Here is a 24,052-nt window from a genome sequence, read left to right as displayed (position 1 = left end):
CTTTCCATTGCCAAAAAAAAAAAAAAAAAAAGACTAAAAAAACCCACGACTTGCAATATTTCTTTTAAGCAGTATTGTGTCATTTTTGGGGAGCTTTCTCTTCCCCAGTCTGTCACGCTTCCCCAGGAAAGGCTGGCAGGTGGACTGTCAGCTGTCTAGAGCGATGCAGAACGATTTGTTAAAGATTATAACTGTTATTTTCATAATCCGTATCCCCGTTGAAGCTGATTGTTAATACTGAATCTTTACAGCAGATCATTGATTCTACTGAAGGGAGAGAAAATAATGTTAAAATAATAAAAACTACGATTTTTTTCCTTTTTTACTCTTCTCTGTAACTATAGAAAAACTTGACCATCTGTGTGGTTCTCTGATAATTTATTAAAATATTTATTTCAATTCCCCGCCCCCCCTTTTTTTTTTCTTCTTTTCTTGCTGAAACTAAAGCGGAGGAAGTGGAAAGACTGGCTGCGATGCGTTCAGATTCTCTAGTACCTGGGACTCACACGCCACCGATCAGAAGACGAAGCAAATTTGCCACTCTCGGAAGGCTTTTTAAGCCATGGAAATGGAGGAAGAAGAAGAGTGAAAAATTTAAGCACACTTCTGCAGGTAATAGTCGCGGTCGGGTTGGTTTGTTAATCTGGAGCTGTTTGCTCAACAGGGTTAAAAACTTGGAATGCAGCCCCAATTTTTATATGTTTTTAAGCTTGTTGAAGCACGGCTGGGTGAGATTTGACAGATCTTCTAAGAGATCTTTGTTACCAGCTTTTTCTTTCAGAAAACCCCAACCAACATGTTGGGGGCACTACAATTAAAGCAGCAGCACACCAAAGCTGTATATTCAGGTTCTGCTACTGGAGCATAACCCAGAAGAAATCTTCTTACATTGATTTAGCAGATTACAGGTAAAGGAAATGGCAGTATGAAAATACAATGCTAGTGGAGGATTTATCCACATTGAAACTCCTGTAAGTGCTAATAGAGGAGCAAGAAAAGTACACGACAGAGGAGTCAATGTTGTGTTGAGTAACTTGTGTAACTGTAAATCATTTGTTCCATTGGGCAGGAAATATGTGTCACTTGTTTTCCGAGAAAAACAAATCTGTCTTCCTGCCACACCCCTCTTTCTGCCACCACTTCCTAACACTTCTGGTTTAAGACTATTTTTAATTTAAAAAAGAAATATGGAAAACTGCAAAAACATGGTTTTATGTTGCAAATTGGTCCAAGCAAGAATCACTGATCGAGGCACTGCTGGACATGGTGGAAGTTTTTACCTGGCGTGTTTGTTTTCAAGTTTTGTGGTCTATTGAAAAGGTTTCTTTGCTTGGTTCTTCCTAATAATTACTACATGCGGTTTTGCAAGTCTTGGGCCTGGATTTTCTGTGAGAAAACATGAATTTTCTTCTGATTTCTTATTGTTCTCGGTAGAACTAGCCAGAAAGCAGTGAGGATCTTGCTCCTGTAAGTGCCAGAAGAGGCTTGAGTTAACAGCTCGGTTGCTCTCTGACCTGTTGGTTGCACAGTGGAAGCTTTCAGGCAGGACTTGACTGCACCTCTGGCACCCCGAACCCCGTACTCCTGAAAATGGCCCATAATTGCACAAGAAGTCTCATTTAGCTAAGTGCAAATTCTTGCATGAGGTTAAATACAGAATAGGAGTTTTCAGGGTTCATACCCAAAGGTGCTCTTTACTGTGTGCTGTTTTAGCTGCTCTCTGATTCATCAGGCAAAGACTAATGATCTGGAATAGATGGCTGTATTACTCTTGAGTAATGATCATATTTTTCGGCTTGACAGCTGAGAAGCTATTGTCACCAAAAATGACATGTTTATGCAAAACAAAAGTCTTGCCTTTCATATTCTGTATCAGTCACAACCATAGTGCAGCGTAGCAGGAATTCCATGAAAACCACACAGCTCTTAGGGATATGTGGATGCTGTGGTGACAACTACTTTGAACCTCATTCTAGCATGCTGGCTTAGTTGGTTACAACTAGGAGGATAACCATGGCACTTCAGGACTTACCTTGAGTTGCAAAAGCTTGCCTAGTATTTATTTGTATGGTTTGTCCAGCTCCAGGAGATGGGGCTGAGCTGCATGCTGCTGTGGTTAGACTGATGAGTTTGAAGCTGTCTCAAATATGCCTGCATAGTCTGCTCTAGGCGTTACAAGAAGTGTTACATACATTTGCCTCATTTACCAAAACATTTGGAAAGTACACAGTGATTAAAACCAGAGTAAAAACATGTCTTTCCTTTTCTGAGAGGAGAAGGAAGCTTTATCAGGCGTGCTACCAGATCTCCTCCTCTGGTAAAGAGGGACTTCAGAGTCTGAAGAACTAATTTCAAAGCTGGGTTTCCAGGTTGCAGAGAATATTTGTCAATTGCAGTACTGGGTTTGATCTCAGCAGAATCCAAACCTCTTTTTTTTTTTTTTTTTTCCCCCTCATTTCTAGTAAGCTAACAGTATCCTGCAGCTGCTCTGCAAAATTGGTGTTCCTGTCAGCTCCCCTGCTACTAACTGCAGCAAAATTGACAAGGATGCCCAATTTGTTGAGCACCCTGCAGGAGGCACTGGGAGAGATTTATTTCTGGACTGTACCAGAGCTGAGGACCCCACAGTTTCTATCAGCCCCAACCCTGGGGAACAGGAATCCACCAGGATCCTACCAGACCCACCTGGCAATTCAGCAGCATTGTTTGAACTTAGTATGTGTAATACCAAAGATTTTGCACCACAAAACTAGCATTTTTCTGCCAACGTTTCAATGACCTTTCGTCTAATACCTCTGATCTCACTGAGAAAATATATTTAATTTTTACAATAAATCAAAGGACAAGCTTATGAGATGGCATAATGAGAGTCAGCATGAAACTTTCTAATACAGGCTTCTTTTCTTCCAGCGCGCTGATGAATGAGATGCTTGGAAAAAAAAATATTTCCCATTAGTGTCCTACAGGCATGCAACCAAGCTTCCCACCTGCACAGAACATCAGTAATTATCAAAAAATAAATACTAATACAAGTATTTTATTAGACTCTTATTTGCTGCAACAATAGATTCAATTATTTTAAATGTCAAAAGTAGTAAGGGTCAAAACACATAACCTTATCTGTTGAAACTTCCTTTGAAATTAATGGGAGTTTTTTCTGGGAAAGGACTGGAAGAAAGAGAGAGTCAGGCTGGTATTTAAGGTTGAAAGGTTGCCTTTTTCCTGAGATTTCCAAGGGCTAACATTTTGTATCCATATCTTCATCAGACTAAAATCTCTGATTATTTATTCAGAGGTGAATGCTTTAGTTCAGTGGTCAGTAGGCAAAAAACCTTTTTAGGTAGTTGGAAAAGTTATTTTCTGACACCTGATAATTGCGGAAGATGAGATAGAAAGTCCATAATTCGATTGATGGAGGATCTTAACGGCGTGCTTATTACATATAGTTCCTTTCAGCACATCAATACTCACATCATGGCGTTTGAGCATAACAAGTCCCCCATCTTCCGTCTTCATAATTGTGTTGTCATTGACAAACAGGAGGTTAAAAAGGTGCATATGTTTCATATACTTTATATGTTTAAATGTTACCACCATGTGTTGGTTTTGATACCCCTGTAGTGACTATGCAGAAAGGTTTAAAGTCTGACATTGCCTGGGTGCTTACTCAGTCATGAAGGTGAAAGTCATGGCTTTTGATGCAGACATCTAATGCCTTTGCCTTGCAGTTGGTCTGTCCGTAAGCATCATCATTAGGTATGTCGTAGAGTGACCAGAAGAGGTAGAAAAGACCACGCTATGGGGTGGTCTGTTGTTGCAGATGGTAAGCGCCTGATGAGCCCACATCTGGGGTTTGGTTTGAGCCAATATCTTCTGCTGGAAGGTGCAGTACTAAGGAGGTTGTTCGGGACATGCACCGTGAGTGACAGATGGGCTCCATCTGTGGCCAGACTTGATCTCAGAGTGAACGGGAAGGGAGATTACACTGTGTGAGGGATGCCAGTGTACCGCAGCGGGGCCAGAAACAAGTTAATTCTCACTGTAATCCTGCTCCTGGACAGAAGCGAAGCTCCCTCCAGCACAGAGCGATTTTCGGTGTCAGGACTGCAAATCATTTCATGACAGAAGGTCCTAATGAAAGTTTGTTGATGGACGCTGAAACTCTCACAGTACAATATAAATGCCCCTGGCAGTGAAGTTACATATACAGGGAGTTAGGCAAATAAATTAAACTCAGCCACAATGTTATTCATACTACAGTCAAAACTGTTGTGTAATTTTATTTTTAACTCAACTACAATTTCATCTTGCACAGGAAGCGTGGAAACCTTTATTACCATGGAGGGCTGAGGGCCCCTCACAGCAATCAATGGTATGATAAAGCTGACAACTGTAGATTTGGGAGCGCGGGCAAATTTATAAACGGCAAGGTTATATCAGATGATGGGACGATTTCTTCTAGCTGCTAAGGAGCAATCTCACTTACGGCTGAAGAAGCCTGGAAGAAACAGTGAATTTTCTTTGCCCAAGCGTGCTTCCTTGGCTGGATGCAGCTGGGATGGCTCCAGCAGGCTGCACAAGGCTTTTAAAGCTACACTGGGTTCTCTGGGAATCAGCAAAGCAGATAGCAAGAGCTGTTTCCTCAGCCAGGCCTTTGTCCTTGTTTTTTAATACCTTGATCTTGTTCTGCTCCCCTTGATGTGAATTGGAAAGCAGTTCCTGGCTGTGCTGTTGTTTTATTGCAGTGCTGTACACGTGCTGGTGAAATGTCATTTCCTGGCGATGTTTTGGAGAAGGAAGTGCTTCTGAAATAAAGAAGCCCAAGGGAAGATGGATTCTGGGCTTACTTGAAATATTATTGAAGTTTTTTATCACTGTATTCACCAAGAGCCAACTGCTTGCAACCTTTCAGAAAAAAAAAAAAAAAAAAAGGAAAAAAAGTTATTTCACTTGCTTGCAGGAGTCTGAATAGGGAAAAATGTCCTGCTTTGCCATTTCACATTTCTGGTGACCTTCATTCTAAAGAATTGGTGTGTCCATCTTCCCCCATCCTTGCTCCCTCAGTTGCAGCGCTCAGGGACAGGGGAGGAGGAAGCATGTAACCTGTACTTGGAGAAAACCAGTCAGAATGAGAAGATTTCAGAAAGCAGAAGACAGTGAGAAATTAAAGAGTGTGGAGAAAGCTCAGCTGTAAGTAAGAGAGGCAAGGGATTTGGGAATGTTTGGGTTAGGTACATAGGCACCCTGTACAATGAGCAGAGAAAGGCCAGTGTCAGAAGAAAGCTCCACAGCAGATACATTGCCAAGAGGATGGTTGTCTGAGACAATCAGTAATACTGGAGAGAGAAAAGGAAGTCTGTTGAACTCAGCCATGTCTCCTAGGTACTTTGAAACCTCCCTTCATTCATGTCGCAGATCGTTCTCCTAAGAAATACTTAACATCTTCTTCCACAAGGCAGTGAGGGCAGATCAGCCCTCCAGGGCCACAGCTTCCTTCCCCAAAACACGTAACTGTTCTGTGGCCAAAAAAGGATGCAACAGTGACTTCCTAGCCTCGTCCTTGGGGTGCCCTCCCAAGAAGAGGGAAGTCCTGCTCCTGTCTCATTTAAAGTTTCATTTGCTTAGTGTAAAATTGTAGAGGCTGGTGTTTGGGAACCCATCTCAAGATGTAGGAGTGGGGAGTTTGAAGGGATAAAGACTGGGGCTGAACAAAGTAAGCAAGGCATCATCAGTTGGGTTGGGGAAGGTTGGGTTGGGGAAGGCTGGGTTGGGGAAGGCTGGGTTGGGGGACTAGGACTTCCAGGGCAGGTTCATGGGTTAATCTGCTGCCCAAGGGCCTTAGGACTCTCTTGATCTCTGTCTGTACAGAGGACGACAATCTTCTCTTGCAAGCAGTTTCTCTGTTAAACTGAAATAAATGAGGCCTGCATGCTGGATCTAAAGATTGAGGCCAAATAGTGCAGACAGTGCCACAAAAGGGAGCATCTGGGTTTTTTCAGTTTGCGTTTTAGGAAGTGCATACATGCTCTTCCATTCACTTTCGCTCTTACTCAAGCCATTTAAAGAAAATCAAGTGTGCCAAAACAAAATCCACTCATGCAACCTTTAGCGGCCCCACTCCCAGAATCTGCTTTAAAACAGCCATTCATTTTATGCTCAGATGCTATTTTTTCATTTGCTAAGCCTCAGTGCTTTGGTTTTTCCAAACAGAGTTTTTTGAAAAGTGCTCTATAAAAATTCATATGTCAATGTGTTTATATAAGTTAAGTCTCCCAGTCAGCAGAGGGTTTGTTTAAATTTGGCAACACTTACAGGCAAGGACTTTCGATGTTTCTGATGAATAACAAGAAGAAAACAAAATGTGGTAGATCTGTGCAATTAGAGGAACTGCTATTCATAAACTGTCCCCAGATCATTTTATTCCTACTGCCAATTATTTCTAACTGCAATAGGTAAATATTTTGAACTTTGCTTTCCAGAATATTCCAACTGGTAGAAATTCAATAACTTGTTGCCGATGCTGCTCTTGAACCTTCTTACTCCCTTCTGCTTTGCCAGTGATTGCCTCTTGTGTTGTCTTGTGTAAAACTCTCCAGCTGTTAAACTAGTCGTGCTGTTGGGGTGAGAGAAGCGCAGCCTGCAGACCTGCCTGCCCTCGCCTCTGCCTGTACTTTTGGGGAGGTGGTCTAGGGAGGAAAGAGATTCTGGGTGTTTTTTCCCAAGTGCCTGCCAGGTTATTGACACCTGCCTGCAAAGGTCCTGTTTTCAGCCTGTACTTCGAAAGCAGTGGTTTTGTTTGGATCGTCGGCTAACAAGGATAACTCTGTTTTAACGCATTGTGTTCTCCTGAATTTTTATTTCATAACTATTGCAATCCCACGTGAAAGGTATTAAGATTTCGGTTACAGTTCCTCTTATACTTTTAGGCCAGACTATCTCTAGGTTTAGGTCTGGAGTATTGAGGTAATTATGGTTTTTCTTCCTTCACCCTCTTATTCTGATGACTTGGAAATGTAATTCTGAATCGGCGTGGAGAAAGAGACCAGAGTCTCCCTTGCAGTGTAGCTGTGTCTGAAGTTACCCTGAAGCCTGAAACACCCCAAAGTCCTGTTCTCATCCTTGGTGAAGCCCGCTAAGGAGACCGTGTAAAACCTCTTGTAGCCCTTTCGATGTGAGACAGTGAGCAGGCGATGTGGACACTGATCCCAGCCAGGTATTTTTGCGATGCTGGGGCAACTCATAGAGCATTAACGCTGTATTGAAAATCACTGATCGTTCCCAAGATTTTGGGAGAAGAGAAAGAAATGGCACTGGTGTAAAACTTAGTTCAGTCTTCCAAAAAGGAGCTCCAGTTTCGTAAAAACCCAGCAATACAACAACTTACTCAGTGCTTCTTTGTTCCGTGTTCTGTGGGTTTTTTTGAAGGAGGTGCAAATTGTCATTCTCTGAAGTAAAGCACCATTTTGTTGGAACTTGGGCCATTCACGAATACACATTGACTTAAGCAAATATTTTTATCTGAAGGAAATTCCATAAAATAAGCACATTCTATTTCAGTATATTCTACACTAATTTTAGAAGAGTTTTTATTAAAATATATGTTTCCATTTCAAATTTGAATTAGACATTAACAAGTATAGCTAAAAATTTGAATTCTAAATATAAAACGACATGACAGGAAAATATTTGTATTTTAAGTCTGCTGAAATATTACACTGCTGGAGCTCAAGGACTGAATGAAGAATTGAAATCTATTTTAAGTTTTATTTTTGCATTGATCCAAAATTGCATACTTGATGTATTCTTAATTTTGAAAGTGAAAATTATTATATTCTGGGTGTAAATGCAGGTTGCCCATAGCTTCTCTTTGCATTCACTAACATTTTCTTAATGTCTTTTGAGCAGCTGACCAGAAGTTGCACCAGAATTCATGCAAATCTATAGACAACTTTTTTAAAAATTACCTTTTCCCTTTCTATAGGGGGAGAAAAACTAGCTTGTATATCTGCTTACCGCTGTGGAACCAAAGATCTATAGAGATTTTTAAACCCAGTGGTCATTTACAACCATGCAATTAGATAAACAGCCCAAAGCTTATGGTGGCAGAAGTCACTTCATAGCGAGGGAAAGCAGCAGGTGATGTTTGCTTCTTTATTTCTGGAGTTATAAATTATCAGTGGTTTTAGATTTGTCGTTTTAAGCAGATTAAAAGAATTCAAATGCATTCGGAAGTTGCGGATCTGATCTGTACACAGAAGGCAGTTAAAGCGGTTGTCTATTTTTATACCTGAATTCCCAAATGGAATCTCCCGATTCAAAAATGGGGGGTATTATCACTCACCCAGGAGCGTGTGTTCCCCTACAGAGCAGCATCTTTGTGTCTTCCTGAGACCTGCTGCAGGACATGTCTATGTTTTAAGACATAGATTTTGCTTAGCTGGGCTGAAAAATGCATTTTGGGATTGTTCTAGCCCCATGCCAGCTCTAATGGAAAATGTGAGACAAGGCACTTAAATGTGTCCCTTCTTACAGGAAAGGGATGTTTAATGACACTGTTTGGTTTTTATGCTAATTACATTTCCAGCTGCTGTGAAGATTATACGAGGCTGCCCAAACTGTAATACATAATTCTACAACAATACATTCCTGTTAGAATAATATAATAATACAATTAATGCATTAGAGAATTTACAGCCAATTTTGAGGACTAGAAAAATAGATGCTGTTAATAGCATAAGCTTCTGCCTGGTATATGGATTAGAGATCTACATTCACTGGAGCTGTTTTAAGAAGTGTTTCATCAACAAATCAGCACTAATAGAATATCTGGTTGGGGGAAGAGAGAACAAGCATGTTTGGAAGAAGCTCATTCTTGTGAAAAAATTGTTGTCTATCCTCAGCTGCTATTGCTGTGACTCATGAATGTACAGCCTTCATCAGGCTGGGTCCTTACAGATTATTTTAGAATGCTTTCATTTAACAACAAAATGTGTTGAAGCTGCTTTTGTTGGGTTTTTTTTAGCCTGCATTTGAAGCATGGAAATTAATTAGTATTTCTCAGACTGCTGGCTTTTGTTCTTCAGGTTTTTAGTGCCCTTTTTAAAGATGCAGGGGGAAAAAAGCAGTATTTCACAGCAGCGTGGAGCCATGAGGCATCTGGCCTGTGAGGAGAACAAAGACTGAGTGATGGTGGTCAGCTGTAGCACCAGGTTAGCCCAGTGACCCAAAAAAGCTGCAGAGGTCCTTGGCGGGTAGGGTGCTGGCTGGGCGCAGGATCCTGCTTTCAAGCAACTTATGCCCCAGGTAGTTTTTGTTGTTCATAACAGCCACTGAGTATTGCCGTGCAAATTTGTCATCAGTCAGTGATGGATGTTGGGCGTGTGCATGTCTTGGGACGTGGTGGAGTCCATCGGTGGCACCGCAGGGGCCGGGTGCCTCAGCTGGGGACATCTGCCTGGTGACCCCACCGGTTCTCCCACGCTTTGGTCAGAGGTGAGCATGGTCCTCTCGTGCCCAGAACAACGGAGAGAAAAACCTCCCGTGTTTTTCAGAGCCCGCTGCCGGGTAGTTTCTGACAGCGAAATTTTTTAGATTATTTCACTCAGAAGTGCTGTTGAGGAAGTTTTATTCCTTGAATAACATTTTGCCCTCGCTCAGGGGTGAAATGAAGCAGGAATCCCCGCGGCCAGCGTGGCAGCGACTCGATTGAGCCCCACCATGTCAGTGACCCCATCGACATGTGACCCGTGTTGGGATTGGGAAATGAGTTGGTACAGTAACGTGAGCATGCAGCCCAGTGACTCTAATCTGATAGGATTTTTTAATCACAGTAGCTGCCCTTTATTTCCTTGTCTGTGAACTGCATTAAAAAGGCACGTACAGATAGATGTATAGGCTGTTGGCAGCAGGGGTGAGAAGCCCATGTCTGCAGGGATCTGAAGCGTGGATGGCAGTCACCCAGACAAAACCATTAGCTTCGTAAGCTCTTTCCAGGGCTGCTGGGGCTAATACGTTGAGGAATAATTGAATAGGTGCTAGAAAGAGAAACTGAATTGCCCTGTATACAGAGGTTTAACAGGAAAAAGCAGATTATGAATTGAGAATCAGATTATGAATTGGGAATCAAAACTAGCTTGATGAAGAACAGTTTCTTAGAAATTTTGGTCTAAGTCTTGTTAATACTAAGGCTTGTTTATACATTGTCATTTGAATTATTTAAATCATAAAGATATGAAATAGATAAGTTATATGAACATAAGCCCCTGGGTGGATGTTTATTCACTTCATAAACTCACATTCATTTTATTTTAATTCATTAAGACAAATTCAGTTTTGAATTAAAAAGTCTACGCAAGTGTTTAATGTGGCATTAATGACCCTCCTTGAATTTCTTAACTCAGATTGCTTTTCCTGAGCACCCGTGTAGGTAGCCACAGGAGCTAGTGTGCAGGAAAGGGTTGATTAGAATTACCTGAGCTGCCACAAGAGATGGGATCTAGAGGCTCTGTTCCATGAGAGCTACACCTGGCCACCTGGTCTGACCCGAGGGATGAGGCAAAAGAAGCTCAAGGTGGCAATTAGAGCATTTAAGGAAGAGGGAAAGCGCTTGTGCTCGCTTCCAAATGCTGCTGCTAACCCGTCCCAGGCCTGGTGTGAATGACACCTATAAATTATTAGACTCCAAGTAGTGCAGGACTTAATCGCAGTTTCACCAGGTCTTCTTTTTTTTTTTTGGTCAATCTGCCCATGTGTAGGGTTTCTTCAGAACTGAAACTCACTAAGTCAAGTTATTCAGAGAGAATCTTGGATTCCAGTAGTAAAACAGATTATTAAAACCCCCACATGACTGCAGAAGAAAGTCTTGGAAACAAAAAGTATGGAAAAAACCCTCAAATTCTTGTTAGAAATTAAACTCACTATTTTGAAGAAACTGATGGATTTTTCTGAATATTTATTATTTACTTTATTGATACAAATTACATTTTCAGAAGAATGTTTCAGTTCCATGGTGTGGTGTCTGTATGAAGAAGTCTGGAGTGGTTGAAAATAAGACGTATTTTGGTTTCCATTTATTTGTATAGGCTGACAAAAAAAAATCTGTTTATAACTGCATTTGAGTTGTTTATCATATACAGGATGTCCCACACTTTTAGATAAAAGTAGTGGTAGCATAGATCCGTGATACTGAACATTACTCACTATTCCTTTTGTTCTTGCTAGAGTAGCAGATACATGTTTCTAGACTGAAAAAATGTAGTATCTCTGTCTCTTATTTTGCAGCTGAATATGTGCACGTAGAATTTTGAAGGCACAAACCTTAGTTCGTCTTCAAAAGGTTTAAATTTGATTATTAACACTCCTGGTCCTTTATATCTTCAGAGCTCTACATGAATCCCTCCAAGTTAATCAGGCAATCACAATCAATTCTGTTTCTCAAAACAGGCAGCAAAAATCATCCCTTTGCTTTGGTGAATCATACTTTTTCAACTCAACCAACAGCATTATTTGCCTATTTTAAAAGAGAAGTTGTTAAGGAATTTGCTTGCCTCTAGCTACTGCTTGAGTCTGAAAACGCCCGTCCCTCACTTCCCCGTGTTTTGCAGGAAGCTCCTGGTCTCCATGTGCTCTCCCTTCATTCCTTAGTTAAAAGCAGCGAGGGGCCGACAGCTGAGCGTGCACAGATAAGCGCTGTTCTGAGGAAGGTCCAAAAAGTGCCCAGACACACTTCTGCCTGAAGGCGCTGACATGTATCTGTGCCGAAAATGGTTGACAATGGGTTTGATTTTTCTTCCTGCTGAAGCTGATGAATTCTCCCCGTCTCCACTGGGCGCAGCGTGCCTGGCAGGCAGTTGCCGAATACCAAAAGCCTTTGCTCATACGGACAGGCTGCACAATCTCCCTTCTGAGGTGCTTTGTTCCCTAAAGAAGACCATGGGACTCGACGGGTGCTCAGCAATTTGCAGTAGTAAGCTGTGTGTCTGCAGGCCAAAATGTTTCCGGGATGTGCTCATGTACTCAAAACACACTCTTGCAGCCTTTTGTGTTTAAGTTCTGCCTCAAGACACTTTGAAGCCCATGAATTTTCTGTCACCATCATCAAGAATCAATACTGCATTTGCACTTCTGTACTGGCACTTATATTTTCAAAACTGTACACGTACCTCTAATAGCCTGTGTGCTTTATGGACCTGATCGAAAGCCTCATAAAAATGATCACTGGATTCTTTCTGTTTTTCATGGGCATAGGATCAAGCCTGTATTAAGTAGTCCTAGTAGCATTCCTTCCAATTTCATATCTAATGAAAATATGCTATAGGCAGATTAAACATCAGTTTAAAAAAAGATGTAATTGGCTGCAAGCGAAATATTCAGATGGCATTTGGACTAAAGTTTAGATATGCCTGAGTGGTGGTGTTTTTTCTCACCAGCTACCAGCTTCTTGTACATCATTTTCTGTGGAGGATTTTAGTTTATACATGTGGGGGAAAACAACTCAATAATTCCGTGAGCAACAGAACTTATGAAACCAATTTTTGTATGGATTGCTCCTTCCTGGATCTTCTGCTCTTTAATCATGAGTCTAGGAATGGCAATTTGGATCAGTTTTCTCTAACCAGCCTCCCAGTTTCTCCATACTTAAGAAACGTAACAAATGTATGGTCTTCTGTCCTGCCACCAAAGTTGGCTAAAGTTCGAAACAGTGAAGTTGTCAACTAGGGCAGAGAAGGACAAGAAAGCCACTAATACTGCTAGAAATGTGCAGGAAGAGAGGAGAGAAAACATACATTGGTTGGCTGGTACATAAAATTATACCTTTGCTGTTCTGGTTTTAGACTGGGCGATGAGTTTGGAAGAGTGGCAAAGCACCTGATGTGCTTTTACATAGAATCACAGAATAGTTTGGGTTAGAAGGGACCTTCAAAGGTCCCTTCAACCTCAGTCTTGACTCCAAAATGCATGGAACACCTCTCATCAAATGTGCTTCTGTAAGGAAGGCAACAATCAGGACAGGGAACTTCTGATAAATTGTTAATAGAAATAATTTGGGATTTTATGACCAATGGAGATTCCTTGTGTATCCTCACTCTTCCATTTGCTTTGAAAAGAGGGAGGTAGGAAGGAAAAGGCATTATTGACATGGCATTATTTGGAGGACAGGAATTAGACATTCGTAAAATTCAGCAAAGATTATATTTGCCTGTAACTAATTGTATCATAGTTGCAGTCTTTTCCCGAGGACAGCTGAGAATGCAAGAAGGTTTTCCTCCCTGTTTTAAAATCGGAAAACCTTCCTTAGCTGCACTCCAAAGAGAACCTCATGCTACAGTGGGTGTAGGTGAGGACAACAAGTCAAAACAAGGAGGGAAAAGAAAAGGCAGAGTCATGGCAGCCACTTCTGGAGATGCCGTGGCAAACTTGGGTGCATTAGCACTGTCCTGTTGAGCATTTCAGTGTTCCATGCAGCATGATGGAGCTCCACGCCACCCCTTTTCCCCCCTTGGGTTGTAAATGAGTTGGGACATAGTTTCCCAAGCCCCTCGGTGTTAGCCAGGGTATGAATGGCACTCTGCAAGCATTTGTGGGGTTTGGATCAGGCCCCTCAGAGAGGGAAGGAGCTTTCTTGGCAGACAGACAAATGCAGAACTGTAGTGGGTGTTCTGTGCGTTCCCCATGAAGCAGGGTGAGAGGGCAGGTGTTGGGCAGGGTGGAACAGCAGCACGACAACTTGTGAATTTTCAGCTGATCTTGAGATTTGTACAGGGGCTGTGCAACAGCATCTGGAACTGTTCCTTACTGATAAGTGAAAATGTGTTTCCTCAGTCTCCTTAGTAGCTTTTGTAAGAGGTCAGGCTTTGGCTGTCTCATCCAGGTTATCTGGGACAATATCTTGGGAAATGGTTATTTTTATGGTTCCATGGGTTTATTTTCAAGAAGTTACAGCCTTTCCCATTAGCTAGGAAGAGCACAAAATCAGTCAAGATCTAAGATTCTGAATTCTACAAATAGATGACATTTTGCAGTATTTGATCCTAGTAGGTCACAAACCTCAATAATTACTCTTTGGATCGTGTCTCATTCAGCCCTAGAATTAATAGTATTGGAAATACTATGGGTGCCCTAATTAGCTTGGAATGAACAACGTCAAAGGCAAGGGGTGTCTTGATTGTAGAATAAATAGCTGACCTACTTGTTTTTCACAAGGCAGGTGAATGCTCACCATAACCCCTGCCAGCTGTAAATCTCCTACTGCTGCACAGATGTTGTGTTCTCTGATATGATCCAATAATTGAAGGACTATAAATCTTTTCTGGCTTTTTTTTTTTTTTTTTTTACTTATTAACTAAAGGATAATTATAATTCTTTATGTCTGTAATCTCATTCAGCTTTTGCTACAGCTGCTTTTTTCCTGTGAGTGGGAGTACCTCACGTATGAAGAGCTCTTACACCACCACCATCACCAGGACTGGTTGTACTGTAATGGCTTCAGTCCATTGTAGGAGGGGAGCTCAATGCTGTGGAGAAAAGTTTCCTTTCACAGGATAATTCACTGCAGGATGCACTGACTTTTGCCAGGATCTGGTCCATGTTGCATCTATGTCTCTGCAGAGACAGGGTAGGATCAGAGCCCCTACTACATGTGCTTACAGTATTTCTTGGTGTACGCATGCACCGGTATACAGCACGTGTCTTGGTAATTCACAGAACCCTGTTCAGGGCAAAAGTGAAGGTTATTACAGAAAATTCATGTATATTGGTTTATAAATTAAAATAATTAAATCAGTGACATCTACTCTTTTTAATTAGCGATGGATCTAAACTGGCCCTACAGTCAGGTGTCCACTGTTGATCTCCATAACACGGGACTCTTATCATGTTGGAAGCACTGATGTAAGAGCTCTAGCACACGTACTCATTCCTTGTAGTAACCAAGTCCATACACTATCTTTTATTTAGATGTGACGTTTATGCCCCAGAAAGCTTGGAGTTTGGAATGGCTACCTCTAAATATTGATGTTGACTTTTTTGCATCTGAATCGGGAAAGGCATTGTGCTGAAATGAGAGGCCAGCGACGCTGCGGTATTTCTGGCATTAATGTGCAGACAACATTCCTGCAGGCTAAAATGCTCTGCAAGTAGCTGACAAAACCAATCAAGATCCCTCCCATTTGTTAGTCTAGCAGATTAGTCCATTTTCTGATTTCACTGCCAGGGTTGTGAGTCTGGCTTAACTCAACTGCCCTGTTTTGAGTGACTGCACTCAAGCCAAGTCTCAGCTGTGTCATTCATAGTGTCACACCTTCTGAACTCATGCAGCTGGGGCTTGAATTGGTGCCACCGAATTAACAAATGTAATGCTAATTCACGTTTTGGTCAGGACATTTGAGTTAGGATTCTTGCATCTCTTGAGAGGGAATTAGCTGAGCTCTTCTTCCAGAAGGTCATGAGCCAGCCCCCACCACTACCTCCCGTCAGCTGGGAGCCATTGACAGCATCCCATGGGCTATCCCGTGTGCTGACACCTGAGCCCCTGCTGCCAGTGAAGAGGTGGTAACTTTACAATTTCTCCCTTGTCTTCTGACGCTGGTTCATTTGGTGAATTGAGCTGGCTTTGAGCTCTTCGGGGTAGTCTTGACATCTTCCTCCTAGAGTCCTGATAATGAAAATGACCACCGAGGGGAAAAAAAGTTGTATTTGAGCAGGATCTTCAGGGTTTATCTCTGGAATTATGTGCCCTGAGGGAGAGTGTCTTTTGTGTACGGTATCTTTTGTCTTAGTAACATGCTTTCACCTAGGAAATAGCATGTCTGTTTGAGCACCCTTCATACCCTGCGCTGCAATATAAGTTGTATTGGTCTGTTTTCTTTCCTTGCATACCTAGAAAGGGAGACCATAAAAGTGAGCATTGCAAATACACTGGATAAAAAAGCCACAGGGGAAGAGAGCTGAGATGCTCCCCTTCTGTGCTAATTGAAAATATGCCAAATCATAGTTCACTGCACAGATAAATGGAAGAAACAGGAGACGGGCTTTGAGGATTGCACGATCTAATAAAACCCAGCAGTATCTCCAGAAGAGCTGAGCTCTCTCTTAGCCACTGTTAGAGCAAACATGGTACCAGTATGCAAATTATGAATAAATTGGTGTGCGTCCTTGGTTTGAAACTCCCTGTAGATTAAGAGGAACAAAGCAATAGCTATTCCAAGCACATGTGGCAAGGTAGCAGGCTAAGTACTTCTGCTTCTGGTCTAATGATGTCTCTTGTGCTGCAGAGAAGCTGGATAAAAAGAGGACTAATATTCAGGAGCCCTAGATCCATATTATAGTTGATTTTTAGCAAGTAGGGTAGAGTTTCCCTATTCATCTAACACCTGCTAGTTCTGTACAACCTTCATGTATATATGTTTATGTCCTACTTTTTTTCCCTAGAATCTACACGTGTCTGAGCGCTGTCCCTCACCACATTGCCTCCCCACAGCAGATGATGTAGGGCACTTTTTTGTCTGTTAAACGCAGTGGTAAAATCTCATCACCTTCAGTGACAACAGACCCAACCCTGTATAAAAATGTGGTGAAGGTATGGGGCTTTCTGCTGCATATCTAGGGCACTCCAGTTAGTGATAAGACCATTTTAAGTAATGCTCTTGAGGAAAGAAGAACACAAAAAATGCACACACATTTATTAAAGGAGATAACTGTGGAACAAAATTGTGTTGTTGAATAACAAATGGGAAATTGTTTACAAAATGCTGATTTCTGGGTCATCATTTGCTCAATTTTTTCTCTTTCTCTTTGCTTGAATAATGAAAAGGCATTGGTCCCATTAGTCTTCAGAAGATATTTAGTCATTTCCATTTGTTAGTTGCTCATGTGAGTGTTTCCCTAAGTCTTTTGAAGTGGGACTACCTCTGTGTAGGAAGAGAGTCTCAAGAGCCACCTCTCCTCCTGTTCCTGACTCCATGGCATCCCCCTGGTAATCGAACCAACTGCTTATGTGGAAAAGTAATATGAGGAAACCACTGAGGCCGCTTTAGCTGTCTCTTAATGAAATGTAACAGCTGGAAATCAGGAAGAGCACAGGCGTCATGGGACCAATCAGCCCTCTGTGGAGAAGCAGCAAGCGCTCTGTAAACCACAATCAGTGTGTCTCTGACGAGAGCAGCGCTGTACCGAGTGGGTAGCTAATACTGTGGTGGAATGCTTAAATCCAAACACCACTTTAATTAAATTTCACTAAGTATTAGGCCTAGGAAATATTAATTAAGCAGTCGACAAGATATTAAAAAATTGGTACTAATCCTGGCCTGACGTGAGCACACTGACCTGTGTCTTCTTGCCATCTGCCTGAGATAATTTTCATGCCTTAGGATATCGTTTCCAGCCAGCGGTCTGCTGTACTTTACTAAAACCTGGACTGTTTTCCATTCTTAGAATACTCTCTGCTTTGAGATTGCTCGAAGTGTACCACTGGAGGATTTTCATCCGTTTTTTCACTCTCCATATCATGGGAAAATCCTTAAGTCAGATAGCAGCCTCCTCAACACAATGCAAGTTGGGTCTCCAGTTCTTCCTGCCAGAGATGCCCCAGACAGATGTCAATGATACTGTATTCACTGCAGGAACAGGCAGCAGGAAAGACCTTACCCATGGCAGGAACAGAGCACACAGAAGAGACATGAGGTGGTTCATCACTCGCATTTCAGCCCTTTTACCTCATGTAAAATGCCTGCAGAAGTCCTAGATCTGCCCAGAGAATAACCCCCACAGTGAAGAAACTGTAAGAGACAAGAACAGAGCCTCATCCCAAGCTGTGCTTGCAAGCCCTTGCCTTTGGGTATCTCGGAAGGCAGCTCAGCCAGGCCCTTGGCTCACAGCATTTTCTCAGCTTGTATTCTGTCCTGCAGCCCAGCGGGCAGGCTTGGAGAGGATAAAGGGAGCACAGATTGCCTGAAAGTCACGCTAGCCACAGAGCAGTGCTAGGCTAAGGTTTCACTTTGTTTTATTTTGGAGTGTCCTTTATGAGCGCTAGGTGTGATCTTCCCATTGTTTTAAATAGTTACCACCAATGACATCTGGCTAACACAAAGCAAGAAATAACAATTGACTTTTTGCTTACATAAGATCAAGTTGTACTCTGCTTTACACCTTTATTCTAAATCTCGGGTCAAATTTCGCTTGCAGTAATGTCTAGGTATTTCTTGTTAAATCCACCAGGTTGGGTCATCTGGCATTGTAAATAAAAGCATAAATTTTGCCCTAAACTGCGTTGTTCTTCCAGTCCATTTTAGTCTGCTCAGTTACATGCCTTTTAATTGTCAAGCTAACTCCTAAATTGAAGGGAACCTGTGCTCAATGCTTGAAGGTAAGAAGCATGGGGCAGACTATATACTAATAAATTAGTAGCAAAGGTGGAGACTGATTCAAGACAGCAGGAAGACAAGGCATGAATAGGCATCTGATGTATACTTGTGTGATTATTGCATACTCAGACATGCTCACATGCACTCATTCTTACTTTCCTCTTTTTAGTTTTAAAAACCTAGTCAAAAATCCATATACTGAAGATTTGTAGCCCATAAATTATATTTTGGCAGCACATGCTAGGTGTGGATTGATATGAGCAATTACTCTATGAGGTTAAGTGTATTAAGAAACATTTAATCACTCAAGTTAGGGAGTGAACCACCAACAGAAGCATATTCAAGGGCAATACATATATAAATAAAAAAGATACCGCATAGTTCAGTAAGCTGGAACAAGTCAGACAGGCATAAAATGGTGTATGTTCTAGTTCTTATTATCCATGTTTTATTTTCATTTGTTATTTTTTGTATATAATTTAAAAGCTATTCCTGTTCTTGGCCATTTGTAGACCAGTTTTAGCCTTGGTTATGTAAACATATGTATATTTTATGTTAGTTTCAAATTGAATTTATAGATTGAATGCCACTGAGTAGAAGTAGAGTCAATGGAGCACGTAATTGTAGTAGGTTTCTGTTTTCAGTTTCTTCTGGCTTTCAAATGAGACATGAGTGATTTAGTCTTTTTTCTTATTGATTATTGCTCCCCAAAAATACAGACAATAAGAAGTCTCCAACAAGTAAAATGTCTTACTAGATTGGCAGGGCTCCTAGTGATACAGAAATACGTTTAATAATAACAATAATGAGTTGCGAAGTGATTGTGCAGTATCTGGGCCCTTGTAAGAAAGTGCCTAATTCTTCCAGTCTCCTCATATTTGAGTATGTGTTTCAGCAGGGATATCACGTTTCCTTCAGCTGTGTATTACTGTGCACAGCCATATGCTCTTTCCACCTCTCTAGGATATTGTCAGAGCCCATTAAGAGTTTCAGATGCACAATTCCTGTTGTAATTATTTGCAACTGAAATGCTTAGTGGCCAGGGAGCTAAAGAGGAGTGAAAACTTTCACCACAGCTCCTGGCATTTTACATATCTGGGTGTTGCTTCATGCCTCTGTGTTCAGAGGTGCCCAGGACACTGAAAGCATTTTCACAGAATCCCAGAATGACTGGGGTTGGAAGGGACCTCTGGAGATCATCTAGTCCAACGCACCTGCTAAAGCAGGTTCACCCAGAGCAGATCGCACAGGAACGTGTCCAGGCGGGTTTTGAATGTCTCCAGAGAAGGAGACCCCACAACCTCTCTGGGCAGCCTGTTCCAGTGCTCTGGCACCCTCAAAGTAAAGAAGTTTCTCCTCATATTCAGATGGAACCTCCTGTGCTTCAGTCTGCGCCCGCTGCCCCTCACCCTGTTGTTGGGCACCACTGAAAGGAGTCTGGTCCCATCCTCTTGACACCCACCCTTGAGATATTTATAGACATTGATGAGATGCTGAACAGACCCAGCTCTCTCAGTCTCCCCTCATAAGAACGGTGCTCTAGGCCCTTAATGATCTTCATAGCCTGTCGTTGGACTCCCTCCAGTAGTTCCTTGTCCTTCTTAAACTGGGGAGCCCAGAACTGGACATAGTATTGCAGATGCGGCCCCACCAGGGCAGAGTAGAAGGTATACACTAGAACTGATCTATCTGCACCGTTTTTGTTTAACGATACCGCTTGCATCCCTAAATAGCATGTTTGGTGTTTGCAGGAATGTTGAATTCCTTGCGCAGTGGCAGTGGCCCGGGTTGGAGCTGCAGCTTTCTTTGAAAAGGGGATTACTGTGACTTTCACAGTTGAAAAAAGGGAATAAGCTTTCCGTTGAGCTCTTGACACACACTCCCAAGCATTTTCGAGCGTTAACCAAGTGAAGTGCCAGAGCAATGCAGATGAATTGCGTGGTGAATGACCCCAGACCTTCACGGGAACACTCAGGCAGGTGAAGCTGCACAAACTGGATCTGACAGAATAGCTTGTCAGACTTGGACGCTGCTTTAAGCTCAAGAAGGCTCCATAATGTGGGGCAGCATGGTGGAAATGGAGGAAATCCGCAGAAAAGAGTCAGTATTAAAAAAAAAAAAAAAAATGCAGGCACCATTTTCAGTGCTGCCATCATCAGTCTCTTAGAGATACTGAATGGTGGCTTCCTGGGAAATGTAAATCCTGATAAAGCTATTTTAGTGCATCTCAGATGTTTGGGTGATGTGTGTGTGATTGCATGTCTCGCTTCTGCTGGCTACTGTGTGCTGTTTTACAGCAGTGGGCTAGTTTGAGGTAATTCTTCTTTGCAGTGAAGCTGTGGCCATCTAAACCTGTTCCTGGTGATTTCAAGGAGGGGAATAAATTAACAGTCTGCCATTGCTTCAGGGAGCACAAAGGTAGACAGGATTTCAGGAGCTGCCATACCTTTGGCAATTTTAACATTCGGACTGCCTTCCTGTGTGAGAATGGCAGGTCTTTAAAGATATACCGCTAGGTGTGGTTTTGTGGCATTACTTTTTAGACGTATATAATGTAGGTATAATTAATTAATCACTTTGGTGTTCATTAAACACTTCTGAAATTGTTAGGGAGCTTCATCTATGACAGTCCTGGTCAAAGTGTACATGAACCCCAGTTAAATGTATTAAGGTGAGAATAGGTGAATTTGATGCCCCACCAAAAAATTCATCATGATTATATTTATCGCAATGTTAGCAAAAGTCTTCCAGGATTTCAAACATTTTAACAGGGATCTTCTATTTGTCACGTCCTTTCTCTGCTCTGTTCTACTTGATTACAGGAGAGTAAAATGGAAATACTGTCTTTGTTTACATCTCCATGTCCCACTTGAGAATAAAGGGATCGCTTTGGTGTACTGAGGGCAATATCTGACCGACAATGGCTGTAATACCATCTGCTAATTAGAGGATTTGGCAAAATAATTGCGATTTTCTACTTAAATTAGAAAAGTCCTCTTAGCAGAATCCGTGCTGCTGCTTCAGCACAGGGGATATACAGAAAGCTTGCATCAGGACAGGCAAATAACTGCTGGTTAACAAAATGGGCTGGCATCAGAAAGACAAAAATCACAGTTCTTTATAAGGAAAAAATCCCCAACACTCTTCTCACCTGGGAGACATGGTTCTCTCTACCTCTCTCTCTACCTATCTGTATATACACCTCACAACGCTTGCTAGCTGTGTTATTTTAATATTAGTCGATGGTATTCCATAGCACAGGAGCAGTAAGGTTGTTTGAGAAAAGGACAAAGCATATTATTGCAGCATTTTATGAAGAACAAACCACTTAAGTCTCCATACAACAGAAATACGATTATGTATTTATAAAGATAAATTTTTAATAATGCTGCTAGCTACAAATGTGCCTAGATCACACGTTTGGGTACAAATATTCCTTGAACTCTGGTGAAGTTCACATCTTCAGAACAATGAAATATGTACATTTCAGCTAGGTCTGGATTTTACAAAAATGCTGAATGTTCAGTTACCATTAAGTTTTCACACCTGATTGAATATTACTGGAACTTCTTGTACTTGTGTTGCAACTATACCCATCATTCATTTCTTTTGATGTACAGTCAGGGTAATGCTGATATTGCAAAGAAAATTGTAGACCTATCGTTTTCTTTAAGCATGTAACTCATGACGGTGCAGAAGTGGTATTGAGCAAACTGGAAAAACAAATATTCATAAATTTGTATACTGAGCTTTATCCATCTAAGCATATTTTCAGATCAAAGCATTATAATCTGGGGACTGAAAACTTAGCAGCAGTACCAGGTTTGGACTTTGTCATATCTTTATCTAAGTTTCTGGAAGCTGGTGTGCATTTACATATTAAAACTGCGCTGAATCTTGTATGGAGAAATGTCTACGAAATTCAGAGCCAGGAGCACCAGCCTTGCAGAACTTGCCTTTCCAAAGAATAAGTTAGCTGGGAAAACTGTTACAATCAGTGGACATTGGTCCCTTTTGCTGGTCATTTTTAAGTAAAAGTCATCTGTGGGGACTTTTTATTAAAGAAGTCTTGTGCTTTAGGTTTCTTTCCTCCATATAAGTTGTTGGCTTGGCACGGGCAGGATGGCTCAAGGTTTTTTCAGAGACTTCTGGAAAAGCCACGTTCAGTATCAGCTGTCCCACACACAGCTTCTGTGATTAAAGCCATAAAGGCCGGTGTTAACATGTTTTCTGTTTGTATATGGGTTAATCTTTTCCACGTGATATTTATATAGGCACAAAGTATATACTGCCTACTGTTAGCCATTTCTCAAACAGGATACTTTAGAGCAAAGCTACTAGGAGAGCTCAGAGACATAAATGGACCAAAGCTGGAGAGTGAGGGAGGAACATTTCTGCAGTGAGGAAAGACTTTTGATCTAATCTTATCAATGGGTTCTGACATTATTTTGGTAATTACAAATGGCATAGGAACTTACTTGACACCAAGTTATATGTGATGGACATCGGCAACGTAGGCTGTAAACTTCAAAGAGAGGCATTTTGTGCAGAGCATGCTATCAGTTGGCTGCCTTTTCCCAGACTATTTGCAAAATGTTATTGCAACCTGGAGGAAAAAAACTGAGACTATGTTTATGTAGTAAGTTGTACTCTGTAAGATAGGCAGGACTAATACCAGTATAGGGATGAAGAGGCTTCAGGGGTTCTAATGCAAGATCCTCCTTGGTTTTCCCAGGTTTGTTACATCTCATCTATAAGTTAGGTGCCTCAGTGTGTCTCACTTGAGCAAACGATGTCAGCCTCTGTGTTGTAAAGAGGCACTCTCTTCTAGTGTTTTATTTTACCTTTAGTAATGATATTGTTAGTTGTCAGAAAGGCTGTGGCTGGCCATATCAGAATATGTAATATACTATACATTTTTGGAATAAATTTTGTATCTACAGTCATTTAGCTGGACACAGTAAATCCAGTAGCAGTAAGGTGAATTTAAAGTAAAAGCAAGTACTTCAGAAAATACTTTATGCTGTTTAGTTTTCTTTCCAAAACTTCTGCCCCTGCTCTGCTGCTTCCTCAGCAGAGCTGGCTGGGCTTCCTGACTCGGCCTATCTGTATCATTACATTCTGCTATATAAAAGCAATGAAAAACTCAAGTTCAGGTGCCTCCATTCTGATTCCTCTGAGGTGGCTGGAGCATTGAAATGCTTATTGCAAGTACCATCTAAGCCTACCTTGTTCAACTCACTTGTATCTTTAAATAATTTATAATGAGCAGAAAATCAAGAGCACATTGTGTCACGAACTGCTTATCCTTTAGCATGTTTTCCTGCTAGCATATTTTCCCAAAGCAGAAACATAAGCATAGATATGTCACTTTAATATTAAAACTGAGCATACTTAACTTTCATAAATATTAGTCTGGAAAAACATCTCTGAATTGAATTTTGAATTTATTTCAGTCATTCATATCTGCCTGTTGGCATTTTCTTTTCATAAATATTTGCACAATCAAGTTTCGCTCCCATGATTACTCATAAAAAGCACAGTTAGCTGGCTGACTGTATGATTTGTCCATACTTTTATATAGGAAGAGATTTGTGAAGTAACATAAATGGACAGGGTTTACCAAATCCTGTTACCAGAGGCTTAGCATGATTGAACAAAGATCCTAATATAATGCAGGCCATTTGAAAGAA

General features: G+C 41.4%; 1 protein-coding gene across 1 annotated transcript in view; it reads left to right on the top strand.

Annotated features, from left to right (window-relative positions):
* PHACTR1 (phosphatase and actin regulator 1) overlaps positions 1-24,052 on the top strand; it is a 308,817-nt gene that overhangs the window by 185,641 nt on the left and 99,124 nt on the right. Inside the window, exon 5 of the mRNA XM_065629081.1 lies at positions 448-612. Coding sequence (XP_065485153.1) covers positions 448-612 — 165 coding nt within the window. The remainder of the gene's footprint in view (positions 1-447; positions 613-24,052) is intronic.

The sequence above is a fragment of the Caloenas nicobarica genome, chromosome 2 (assembly GCF_036013445.1).
Source record: "Caloenas nicobarica isolate bCalNic1 chromosome 2, bCalNic1.hap1, whole genome shotgun sequence".
NCBI classification, from domain to species: domain Eukaryota; kingdom Metazoa; phylum Chordata; class Aves; order Columbiformes; family Columbidae; genus Caloenas; species Caloenas nicobarica.
The sequence above is the reverse complement of the archived record's forward strand: the minus strand, read 5'-3'. Positions and strand labels throughout refer to the sequence as shown.